Source organism: Mytilus galloprovincialis, chromosome 6, assembly GCF_965363235.1.
Source record: "Mytilus galloprovincialis chromosome 6, xbMytGall1.hap1.1, whole genome shotgun sequence".
Lineage (NCBI taxonomy): Eukaryota > Metazoa > Mollusca > Bivalvia > Mytilida > Mytilidae > Mytilus > Mytilus galloprovincialis.
In genome coordinates, this window is record NC_134843.1 from 91521867 (window position 1) to 91536211 (window position 14345).

The 14345-nt window shown below is 31.6% G+C and overlaps 1 protein-coding gene across 4 annotated transcripts in view; it reads right to left on the minus strand.

Moving 5' to 3' along the window:
- The window catches only part of LOC143080700 (sodium-coupled monocarboxylate transporter 1-like), a 54894-nt gene that overhangs the window by 17216 nt on the left and 23333 nt on the right, over positions 1–14345 (minus strand). For 3 of the 4 annotated variants that reach the window (XM_076256691.1, XM_076256690.1, XM_076256692.1), the window contains exon 2: positions 1213–1278. In XM_076256691.1, the coding sequence (XP_076112806.1) occupies positions 1213–1278 (66 nt within the window). Of the gene's footprint in view, positions 1–1212; positions 1279–4013; positions 4034–14345 lie in introns of those variants that run through there. The other variant, XM_076256693.1, reaches the window with a different exon arrangement.

The following is a 14345-nucleotide window of genomic DNA, read 5'->3' on the forward strand; positions in this document are numbered from 1 at the left end:
AAGAAATAAAAAAAAAATGCATATATAATGTAAGAAAATGAGAATGACAGATTGCAAAGAAATGCCCGGAAAAGGTGAAAGTATAGCAGTAATAATAGTCGTTTCAGTATTATATCTAAATTTATTTTTTAGCAACATTGGAGACTATATGCACTTATTTTTGAGAACGGAAACATGCAAATTCATTAGATTATGTAACTTCGAATATTTCAGTATTCAAGCTATGTGCATGTAGTTACCACAGTTACAACATTCACTCTAAAAGAATCTATTCCTTCAATGATTGGTCATTAATATAAACAAAATATGAATTACACGTGCGGAAATAGCTCATTAATATAAACAAATTATGCATCACACGTGCGGAATTAGCTCATTAATATAAACAAATTATGCATTACACGTGCGGAAAAAGCTCATTAATATAAACAAAATATGCATTACACGTGCGGAAATAGCTCATTAATATAAACAAAATATGCATTACACGTGCGGAAATAGCTCATTAATATAAACAAATCATGCATTACACGTGCGGAAATAGCTCATTAATATAAACAAATTATGCATTACACGTGCGGAAATAGCTCATTAATATAAACAAAATATGTATTACACGTGCGGAAATAGCTCATTAATATAAACAAAATATGCATTACACGTGCGGAAATAGCTCATTAATATAAACAAAATATGCATTACACGTGCAGAAATAGCTTATATTTGTTTTGTCAAGGTATTGTAAACTAGAGAGCTTTTGCTCTATGTTAAAGGTCTCCCTATCACTTTATGATGAACATCAATACAAGCAAGCTCTGTTCCTTTGCTTTTTGTGTTGTATTTTTTTTCTGCGCGTTTTCTGATCTCATGTAAAGAATTGATAATACATATTTTTTCTTTTCTACTTATTTAAGGAATGACTGTAATATTTTTTTCTGTTTTTGAAAAAATAACATAAAAAATGTGGTGTACCCTTGTAGCGGGTTAATTTAGAGTGTTTATGTTATTTCGAAAACATATTTCAGTCATTCCGTATAGTTCAATTCTTAATTCTAGTTTTAAGCCGAAGTAAATCATGAAAAAAACGTTGATGACCTCATGGTCACATGACAAAATTATGTCTGTGAGCTGATAGACAAAACACTCTAAGCCAATCAGAAGATGCATTACATCCAAATTTAAATTATAATTGTATACATCGTCCACACTTACCATTTGAAGCTGAAAAACTAGGCAACCAATAATTCTTACTAGTTTGTTAAATCTCATCTCCAGATACTGAAAAAGCAGAAAATGTATTGTTACATATGACGAAAAAATCAAGCTGATATTTTTATGTTGTCTTTTCTAAATGATAAAATTGCATAAATTATAAAGTCCTTTCCTTACTTTTTTATACGAATTCTGGCTAAAAAAGACACATCTGAAACAAGACAATTTGTCACCTCCAATGTAAAAAGGCCCTCAAAAGGGCGGACCTTTAAAACCAGTTTGAAGACATTCATATATGGGTCATTTTCAAAAAATGTCGAATTTTCAGTACACCCATGCTAAAATTTGTATTTCTAATGGAAATTTCAGTTGTAATGGTTTAAATGAAAGCTTGTCGGATTTGTGATTCAGAACATTAATAATAAACACACCTTACATTTATTTTGATAAGATTAAATTGCATTTAAGTCCGATTTTGGGGGTATTTGTGTGCGTACATTTTCAGAAAAACACATTTCAAATGATTTTTTTCCGATTTTCTGATCGCCTTGATATCTGCAAAAGGGACTTTTTAAGAACGTTAATTATAATTCTAACGAAAAATCGTAGCTTCTTTATCATTGTATGTAACAGATTATCTACAAACTAAATTCAATCAGCGTACAGGAGGTTCATGTCTATCCTGTTACCGCTACTTAAATCAGTCGTAAATTATTCTCCCTATGAATATTGAATCAGTCAGTGTTGATTTCAAAAATGCAAAGTAATCTTTACATTTAAAACGCCTCCTTTCTTGAACGACAGTGTACAGAAAAGAAATTTCAAGACATTTAGTGAAAAAAATAGAGCGTACTTTTTTTCATGTCTATGCTGTTACCAACCATTTTGATTAATTACACTAACAGTATGGTTGTAAAAAGTGCAGTAACGTGTTGGAAACCAAATTCACAATAGAAAACCATAATCACTTCACCAAAGGGAGTAGTTATTTCACAACAGCAATTAAAAACGAAGAAATTTGTCTATCCTGTTATGTCTATCCTGTTACTGTGGTTGCTATGGTTACAGTAACATGATAGACAATTATAGACAAAAACGTCGTTAAATTTTTTATCTTAACATGTTTGTGGAAAATGAATGAAATATTTCATTGTTTGAACTCATCTAAAGGTTATAACGTCTTAATCTTCCAAATTAAGCATTTGCAGGTGCAATACTGATATCGGTAACATGATAGACAAAAAGGTAACAGGATAGACTTTTATATAGTGATATATCAGAAACGTACGTTCCTGTTACCAACGAAATAAAGAGAAAAGTAAATTAACTTATGAGGGATTTACTTGATGTTGGGTTTATTTGAAAGGGTGAAAAAAGGCCGAACAATATAAATTGCTATCTTAGACTTGCATTACTGGTAGTAATTTTTACAACCTTTGAAAACCAATTTTTAGAGCCATTTTTCAGTACAACCTAGAAAATTGCCAAATAATCTTTTATTTTACAGAATGAATCTATAGAGAAGTTTATTCTCTTGAAAACCATCTAATTGGTAACGTAAAACAAGCTTAACATTTTATCTAAACCTTAAATTTGAGGCTTTTCTTAATAACCCAAAATTTCTTTTGAAAATGGTAACAGGATAGACAAAATATTGTACCACCGATCAAAAAATGTTTCAAGATATTCTTGTATGACATCATTAAGATTGCATCTTTTAATATGTTGTTCTTAAAGTACTGTTTGTTTTGATTTGCTTATGTAGAGGGTTGTTTGAATAAGTAACTTTTAATAAATTTTTCATTTCCAAAATTCGACATTTTTTGAAAATGACCCATATACATATATAAACCACATGATATCACTAAATGAGCATACACTTGTTTGATATTGAAAAAAAAGATAAAGATAAAGAAATCAATAATGCATTGACTTGACATAATAAGGATATAAGGATTCGACACGAGACTATTAAGAAAATGACAGAGAGTCGAAATATTTGCCACTGGACGCTATAAAGCACATTGAAATATATTCCACAAATCCCTGTTCTCGTGTTTTAATAATAATAAAAAAAAAACATTGAACCGTTTGACCTTAGTTTGACTTTTAGTCCTAGATGTAGTTATAATCAACGATACAAACAGTTAGATTAAAATACTGAGACCAGAATCTACTGTGGTCAAGCAAACCTTTATTAGTCATACAATACGAACAATATATAATATAAACAAATACATAGAAACATATTCAAAACAGTGTAGCTGCAGCCATTGAATGACGAAATACAATTCTACAATCTTTAGGATTCTCTAGTCTATGCTCAAAAGAATGTATGTTTTGTTTCTTTTGATATACTGTAAAGGGATTTTTCACGAAACTATAATTGTAAAATAGAGTATATATACATCTATGCCATCAGACTACACATTTCATCAGCTCGATTATTGATATTTTTGTGCAATTACTGGGAATAACAGTGGTGTATGATTTACGAGAGTGTCTGTATATCATTTGAAAAAAAAACATTTTATTACCCGACAAGCACTCGTTATTTCCTTTAGGACTGCAGACAATATAAAACGTACAGCGATATGTTAAAAAACAACAACAACAAAAAAAAAAAACAATACATAGTACATTGTATAACATTGCTGTGGACACCCCAAGGACTAATATAGCGGACAATAACCTGACAAGAAAAATAACATTATTGAAAGCAGAAAGTCGGAATTATTTGTCTGCCCATGCGGCATATTATAAAATTAATAAAAATTCCAATTACAGCAGACAAAACTCACGTCAAAACAAAATTCGAATAGTCATTCCACTGAAACTGAAGAATTGAAGATTTCATATTAAAAAATCATATTATTTGAATTACAGTTGCAACATTATAATGGTTACAAGTCTAAAATTTCTGAGGGTAAGGCCACTACGATACAGATATATCTTACTTTGAATTACAGTTACAACGGTATTATAATTGGGTCAAGTCTAAAAAAATTTAAAGGTATGGCCACTACGATATATAATATATATATCATTTTAGGAAATGCATTCGTCTAAAGACAGATTTTCTACTTTTAACTAAAATAAGCCTACTGACTAAACAAATTGTATTTGAGGCTTAAAGCACAAGTGGTCAATCTTTTTAAATCTTTTCATAGGATAAATAAAAATTTCGTCCTCTTATGTGTTAACAATGTAATTCAGGGTAGATATTTGCAAATAAAGGGGTCAGATATGTACATTTTTAGACCAACACTAGTATCAAAGTAAAATGGCTATACACATACATGAATGCTGACGATACTTTCTTATAAATACTGAACTTTACAAATACATGATTATAATAAATCATTACTTGTCAATGCCCAGTTATGAATTATCAAATTTACCCTTGAAATCAAGTGCAATCACATTATCTTACGGAAGGTGGAACACGCTTTTATTCTTTATAATTATAAAAAGAAAATCAGGAATCCGCCGTTGCAAAATCTTAAAAAGGATTTAAAAAGCGTACACTAAAATGTTATGATTGTCTAAAACGCCAAAAAATGGAAATTCAAATAATAACGTGATGTAATTTTCAATTTTGTGTACGGAAAATGAAATAACACACAATCCTTGAGATTCTGAAACGGCGAATAGGTCAAAGTGTATGTAACTGATGATGGTTAGAATCAATAGCTACTGGTGTATAATTATGTAGTAGGAGCAATTTATTCAAACATGCTGCATTCCCTTCTAAGATATTTTCTTTCTTAAAATTCTTTTAAAATGAGGTATACTGAAGATGAAAAACTGAATTTGATTTGGCTATTCTTTTAATGTGCCTTTAAATCTTATTTCACCCCAAAGTATGCTAGCATTTTAAATCTTTTCACCTGAAACTTTATTGGCAGAGATATATTAGGAAAAGTTCATATCAGACAAGCCAATTTATAAAGGTTTTTTTTAATTTTGGAGGCAATAAATCAATGGAATATGAAACAACTGTCTAATGTCATATCTGCATTCGGTAGTGAAAAATTGGGCTTAAATTATGAAATATAAAATTAAGAAAATATATAGTTTAATGTCATGATGAGTTAAAACTGAACTCATCTGTTTTATATGATCCAAAACGATGCAATATTTCTTTGTCGAAATGAAAGATAGCAGGCAGATTACGTGATTAGGTTGATAATGATCTCAGTCAATTTCTCATTTGACATTTCAGTAAATTTTGCTGTAACCTGGCAGGTGCCTTCCCTCAAACATGATCCCAATATTCATGCAATAACCCTACTACATTGATTGATTGTTAGTTGCTTAACCCTACTACATACTTTGTGAAAACGACCAAATAAGAATGTTACAATACTATTATTAAGTTAGCATAATTGAAAAACATATAGGCAAATACCAACTATGAGACCTTGTTAATTTATTACCTTAAGTTTATAAATTTACATATTTAAAAAAAAAAAGAATCAATGGGTTTGTAATAATCTTTAAAATTTGATTAAACTAACTCTGTTACAGTAAGATTTTTCTGAACAGATTTCGTGAATTGTTTAGATATCTACAATTCAAAAGAAAATGAAATTCGTCCCCTAATTGTAATCCTTCAGACTTTGGCATAAATCTTCAAAATATAATCCTAATATCTCTATCTAGTAATATATCTAAATATTTTTCGAACTCAAACTTAATATCCTTATATAACCTGTATGATAAGCCTTTTGCCCCATTGATTATATCTTAACGGCAGTTTTGTTGAAATTAGATAAACAACTTTTGTTTTTAAAGTCGTTCATTAACATAGATAAGTGTACGAATAGAAAGTATTATTGATATTTACATGTAAAACTATATAAAAGTGAAATTTAGAAATTAGAACTAAAAAAGTCTTTATGTAAACATCTTCAGTATTGTAGTATACAATTGAAATCTATTATTACGATGTTAAGTTGAAAGGATAAGAATTTATTATTAAAGTGATTTTGAGCTGAAGAAACCAAACAAACAAACCTACTGTTGGAAGTATCTCTTTATTTTAATCTCTAAACTCATTCAATAATATATTCATTTTAAAAGATGCAAATTTTCAACAAAGACAACTGTATGTACTGTACTTCATCAAGAATGTAGTTTTATGTAAACTACGAGAAACATGCATCAACAATAAAGAAAACTTGAGAAAGATTCTATGTAATATAAACATTGATCTAAGATGTTGACTTTGGGTCGTAAACATAAAAAGAACGTTTACAGTTTCAATAAAGAATATTTACACGTAAAACATGCATCTGCATCTGCACATCGTTTTTAGAAAGAAACATGAAGTTATCAAAAATCTGATTAAAACAAAGCCTATCTTTCACAGCAAGTATAAATACAGAAGAATTTATGTTACAAATAATTAAATATGTGATAATTTATGGACAATGAATATGTACGCCAGTTATGTTTTGGTTGACTAGTATCAATTAAAAAACAGCATTTTGAACTTTTTGTACCAAATAAATGTATATCTTATATGAAATTTTGTTATGAAAGATTCTTCCCTGTAACGTGGTTTTGATATCTCAGCTTTTAAAACAAAAACTGTCTTTAAACGAACGGAATGCAGGCAGGGGATTTGAATTGGCACTGTAAATGATGATGTATTGGATAATTGCAAAACACCTTTGAAATGCAGAGAATGTGGCACTTTGTATTTGGGCGGACTAGGATTCAATGTCCTACTTTCGATTGGACGTTGCAGTGTATTTAAAGCTCCCACAGAGTCAAAATGACGTTCTTTTCGTTGAATTGATTCTAAATATACTGAGCTGTGTATTTATAATTTCGACTCAGATAAAAGTTCGATATTTGTGTCGAAGTTGTACTCAACATATAAATACTGAGCCAAAACCACGACACATTACCCCAGAATACCTTCGTAATTGCTTATCCTTTTTTACTTCCTTGGTAATAAAAAAAGAAAAGATCTATTACAAAAAAAACCCAAAAAAACCAAAACAGCACTTTTCTTGCTGTTCTTCATCTCAAAGTCACAATCATCGGAGGCCTTCAACACGGATCAGAATAACTAGCACAAGACTGTCCCTTATTTGACGGGTTGGACGATGTTCAAATCCGACTTTTAGTATGGTGATGGTGACATTTTAGCGAAACAATCGCACATTTTAACACCCATTTAAGCGCAAGGGTTTTAGCCCATTGAAGCGAAAATTGTAATTACCAATGCCCATTTTAGCAACAGATATCAAATCAATACATATTGTTAATTGTATTTTATTTTAGGATAATCAATAAGCTAAGAATCAAGACAACACAACATAAAATACCACTCCACTTTATTACAGCACTCCATGTTTAAAAAGTTAACTCAAACGTTACCAGCCTGTATAAAGACTGGAATTTAACTAACATTGCACATGTGTATTGTGTTTCTTCATATGCCACCTAAAACAAGACTGTTCATAAAATTGGATTATTCATTCTCATTATCGTGTTTAGATCGCGATGCAGATTCATCGAGACATTTTTTATTAAATATATCTTGTTTTTGTAATTTGATAAAAGTATCCAGTATTATATACACATGGAAAAAAGTATTGCAACACCTTGATTTTTTAAAATTTGAAAAATCAGCCTCTTTTTTGGGATGGAATATAATAAAATATTTGTATAATATTATTGAAACATAGTTTATGATAACATTGGCATTGAAACGAACAAAAAATGTTTGAAAAAAAAAAATGATTTATATAACCACAATTTTAATAACAAAATGAAGTGTTTTTTGTACAAAAAAATGGATTTTACAACTTTTACTGTAGTCGAACCTTACAATGTCAGACATTTCAAAATTAATCTTCAGATGACTGTTCACATCATGGTTGATCGTTATACGCCAAAGAATTAGTACTTTGTGCGCAGCCTCCATTCAAACGGATAACCGCATCTAAACGTCTTCTGATTCCTGCCAAAAATTGACTAATTTGTTGCTAAGGTAGCAGCAACCATTTCTGATGAAGAGCATTGTTTATTTCATGATGTGTTTGAACTGGGTGTCCTTTCGCGCACGTTCCGCCCAATAGTGTTCCATATATGCTCGATATGGTTCAAATCCGGGCTACGATCCGTCCAAGGAAGATGAACCGAGTTCCATTGGAACAATGGATCTTCCTCCACGATGCTAATTTTCAACTTTAACGAGCTCTGCACTACATTGGATACGGAAAACTGTGTGTCTGTTTGTAAGCAAAGGTCTCTGAAATGGTCTTATCGCACGATAACCAGTAGCGATGAGTCGATCACGAACAGTTCTTGTTAAAAAGCTCCTGTATGCCCACCACTCTCTTTTTAGGATTGTATTGTATGCAATGGGTTTCCTTCTGACCAACCTTCATTATGCTTGATTTTCCCTAGCAAATGGTATAGGGGGTCTTCTTTATCTCGGAAGGTCTTGAACATCGTTTAGTGCCTTATTTTTAACTCAAAACGACTTATAGTGGAATGGTGATGACCAACAATACGTGCAGTTGTTACAGCGACATCCCCGCTTCTCTCATGCTGATAATATGCCATCTTGCTGCAGTTTAGAGTTGTCGAGGACCCATTACAAGGTGTCAATCACATAACATTAAAAACTTGGTTATTTAAAGTGTTGAAAACAATGAGGATGAAAACATCTGTTTTGCTGTTTACGGGTACAGTAGCTGCATGTGCAGATAAAAACTTATATCGATATTTATTGATTAAGCTCAGGTGATACTTAAATAATGTTTAAGTTGTTCTATTTTACCAAGTTATATCACAAAAAAATAAAAAGTGTTTTTTTTTTTTTATTTCAATTTCAATTTGGTGTTGCAATACTTTTTTCCATGTGTATATATAATTGCTATTTCATTTTCTGTTTGTTAAGACAGCATGTATTTCAATTTTAAAACGAATTGTACTCTTTTAAAAGTAGTTAGCCAGCATAAATGGCTGTTCATGGTTTTCGCATGGTGTGTATTATTCAACCAGTTAAGTTATCGTTAAAATGGCTGTTGAAAATAAAGGTGATCGGATTAAGACGACGCTAGTAGTTTTAAATGTTCGCTAAAATGCAATAATTTCAACCGTTTTTAACTCATATCTCTTCAATTTCCCTTTCAGAATGCACCTTTTATTTTTGTTATTTTTATGCTCAACCTAGGTTATTATGTCAGTGTGTTCGTTCGTCCGTCCGTCCGTCCGTCCATTCGTTCGTTCAGTCGTCCGACTGTCTGTCCCGCTGCAGGTTAAAGTTGTTGGTCAAGTTAGTTTTTGAGGAAGTTGAAGTTCAATCAACTCATGTTTCCTATGATATTATTTTGTTATTTTAATGCCAAATTAGAGTTTTGACCCAAATTTCCCGGTCCATAGAAAATGACAGTGCGAATGGGGCATCCGTATACTATGGACGCATTCTTGAGAAGCTTATTTTACAAAAGAGGGTTACAGTTTTGTCTAATGAACTCTTACAATTTTCAACTCTAGATGTCTGAAACCTCATAGAAAGTTTAACCAATGTTGTATTTGTTCTCTGCAATAATTGTTAAATTGTTTGATGAAATTTGTCCCAGGTTTTAAAACTAGGGAACTTGAGTCATTTTTCGACAAAGTTAATAAAGGTACCAAACTTTGCTAAATCATCATAGATCCTTAAAACCTAAAAAAACAAGAATGTGTCCCCAGTACACGGATGCCCCATCCGCACTATCATTTTCTATGTTCAGTGGACCGTGAAAATGGGGTTAAATCTCTAATTTGGAATTAAAATTAGAAAGATCATATCATAAAGAACATATATACTAAGTTTCAAGTTGATTAGACTTCAACTTCATCAAAAACTACCTCGACCAAAAACTTTAACCTGAAGCGGGACAGACGGACGAACGGACGAACGAACAGACGGACGAACGGACGCACAGACCAGAAAACATAATGCCCCTAAATGGGGCATAATAAGTACACAAAGGTTGCAGTTGCGATCCTGCTAGAATTATTATGAAATACTATTGTCTTTTATAACATGTCTAATCTTAAAAATGTAACAAATACTTGATACCGTCTTGGCTTTATATCAGGTTCATTAAGTCTGCAATTGAAGAATGTTATGAACATATATTGTGCTGACACTTTTTTTCAAGAGAATTTCATTAACACAATCTATATTTAAATGCAAGTGCAGTCAAAATTTGACAGACATAATTATGAATCGATCTATGAATATTTATGGCTGAAAAAACGAATGTCAAAATATATGCAGCAAATCTAATTACCTGTCAGAAGATGTATTATAGATCATATATTTTTGGTGTCCGTCCGTTACACGCACAGAAACGGTGTGCGTCTCTGTATGTTAAATTGATGTTTATACTCGTATATATAGTTATCATTGAATATCTTTCCTGTTCTAGGACATTGTATTGTTCAAATTTTTAAGTGTTACATTGCATATAATTCATTTTATCTTTATTTCACTAACACTTGTCGTTGCGATACTATTCGATATACCTTTACAAGTTAATTAAAAAGCGATTAATACATGGCCTTTTCTATACCAGCCTGGGTATCATCCCGAGACCCTCATATCAGCACCTCGACTCCGTCTCGGGCTGATATGGGGGTCTCGGGATGATACCCAGACTGATATGGAAAAGGCCATGTATTAATCTCTATATATCACAGGTACTTGTCTGATACACATGAATTTATCAGAGACAAAAATATTCTGGCATTTATGTTTATTTGTTAGAGACAAGTGCCTATGCTCAAATTTCATTATTTACAAAATTTGACGTCAAATTAAGAGCATTTAAATATTATAAAAAAAAATAAAATACCCAGGCATATAAATTGATTTTAAAAATAAACCCTTCTGACGGCGTCTGGTATATTTTTAATAGTGAGTACCTGTTTATCAGTTAGTTTGTTATAAAGGCTATTTGTTTATTATAATACAAGTAAATAGCCCTACCCACGCTAACAATCCCACTTATCCTTCAATATGAACAAATTGCCTTTTAACTATTAAGTGTAACCTGTCATATATTATCTAACTTGTCTTATATTACACTGAACAATGTCAAGTTAAATGGAAATGAAATTGACTATAATACAAACCAAAACCTTTTTTTACTGATATTGAAGAAAATAAAAGTACATTGATCTTAACAAAACGACACACAGAAGTTGCGCAGCTAAGCGTAAACTTTTATATACAAGCGTTTATTTGACATATTTAATTTTTTTTCCAGTTAAAGTACGGTAGATGAGAAAGTTGGTTTACAGAGGTATAGGGGGAGGGCTGAGATCTTAAAAAAAACATGTTAAACACCGCCGCATTTTTGGGCCAGTCCAAAGTCAGGAGCCTCTGACCTTTGTTTGTCGTGTATGATTTTAAATTTTAGTTTTTTGTGTATATTTCGGAGTCTAGTATGACGTCCACAATGACTGAACTAGTTTACACTTTTGTAAGGGGCCAGCTGAAGCGCGCCTCCAGGTGCAGGAGTTTCGTGCATTAAAGACCCATTGGTGGCCTTCGGCTGTTGTCTGCTCTTTGGTCGGATTGTAGTCTCTTCGACACATTCCCCGTTTCCATTCTCAAATTTATTTCAATTCAGGTACCGGTGCAACAGCAATGCATTTAGTCTGCAATATCACTGATGAATGAGCTACTACGACGACCATTAAGCATATGTTAGCGGCAATACGAGAAATTAGGTACTAAGCTTAAATAATAGGCAATAAGGTAACGTCTAGACATTAAGTTATTGCCTGAAATTTGGATTCATCAAGCTTATTTCCAGAAATCTGATGATGATTATTCAACCTATTACCAAACATCATTTCATGCAATAAGACTGCTAACGAGACACTATTATAATATACTAGAACACACCCGTGATATCGCGGGTCCGTGACTGAATTAAAGTATATAACTATGCGCAAGCCTTATTTTAGTATTATTTTTTATCTGATAAAGTGATGCCGATTATAAGATACACAGTTTTCTCTGCTTTCAAATATTTCTGTTTGAACCCGTCGAACTGGTACTTATCAATTATTGGTAATATTAATTATTTGGATAACAAAAGGTCCTGGAATGGAGTATTTTTTAATCAACAGCATTGTCCTATGTTAGTTATAAATAAAGTTGAATTCTTTGATTCACTGTTTTATGTCATGCCCGCTAACAAATTGAAAACGGTTCCTATATACACCTTATTTTTAGTCCAGATTTATAGTATTCGTATTATTACTGATTAAAATACTACAATAGGTAACAATTTGACAATGATTGAATTTAGTAGTGTCAACCCTGTGATTATGATGCGTGTATATAGCATAATCCTAAATACACCGTTTGGTGGTGCACCTGTTAGATGCGGAACGTACAGATAAGGTAATAGGTAACAGGTGAATATACTATTGGTATCGGTATCGGACTCGACCCGGAACTTCTTAATTATTGGCAATATTAATTACGTGGAAAACAAAAGGTCCTGGAGTGGTGTAATTTTTAATCTACACCTTTGTACTATATTAGTTATATATAAAGCTGAATTCTTTGATTCGTCGTTTTAACGTGATGACGGCTGACAAATTGGACCTCGTAATTTTAGTATTATAGATACGGCTGTATTTTAACTTTGAATGAATTTACTCTTATTTTCATTTTAGCATTAATGCCTGGATACTATTTTCAGGATTTAAGTTTAAATCCTAGCATTTAAGAATAATGCCTAACATTATTTAGACAATAGACTTACTACCTATAGGCGTGTATAGCTTATTGCCTAGCAGGCGGAAACCCAGTTGAAATGGAACATCTTTGTTAGGAGAAGGCGATAAATACTAACTGTAATGTTTACTATAGTAACATAAAAATTTAAAAGTTAATCGAAACAAATAAAACAACAATTTTCTTCTCAATAACGAAGTGTGTTATTTTAAAAGCACCATTTTCATAAGTTTCATTTATCTATTACATAGTAATGCAGAACAATTATATATCAAGTCGACGGCATGGGTATCTACCAAATTGGATGAAGAAAATGTATAACCTCCGATTTAAAAAAAAATTACCACGGACGGAGAACATGTCAATCTATTAGTTCAGTAACTTTCGTATCTGCTCTTCCATTCATGATGTGACTCACGAAAAAATTCCCAAAAATGGGTAACAATTGTATCGAAAAGAGAAAATCGAATGCACCCTTTTATGTTAGGGCGTGTTTGGGGTGTATATTTTGTCTTTAAGACGTACAAAGCACGAGTATTTGATATATCATCTCGCTTCAGATTCTATCATTTTTATATATCAAAGCTACAAGTTAACTTTATAACATAAAAAATCACTGTATGAAAAGATTAGTCTGCCCTTCCACGAAATATTCAATTAGATTTTTTTTTAAATGTTTAAGAATTTTCGAAAATTCCACTTGCCAACCGATCAGACAATAGTTTTAAGTTGAAGCAATGCAGACAAGATCATTAGCCAGTAGATACATTTGTCTTTTAAAATACAACTGACATATAAGGATCGTAATAGTGCTATGTGGATAAATTTATCGGTTTTTAAGAGCAAAATTGGCAGCGCGTCATCCCTACAATGGCTTCCATTTCTACGATTATGAAAATGAACTTGCGTAATGGGGAGATAATTTTACGAAGTACAATCCTGACTGCTAGGATTTAATCTTAATGCCTAATTTCACTTATTGCCGCTAACACATACATATAAAAATAAATGGATCACTGACAATTGATATTGTATATGATTACAAGGCTTTTATAGGTTATGATCAATTTTTTTCCATCATTTTAATCAATTGCTACATTAGACAAATCTTGAAAACAACTTTTTCCGAATATATTTACTTTAAACTAATCACATCTGACCCTGCTTTCAAGTTTGTATTCAATAAAGATATCTATATCGATAGTTCGCTTCGCAAGAATTACCGGTCCACTATATCGCAAGGTGGTGATGGTTAGTGGTAAAAATAACACACTTTTCACGCAACGATTAAAAATAAATTGTAACACATAATTTTCCAAAAATTTGCCTGACCCTGATTTTAATCTATAACAATTAAGTT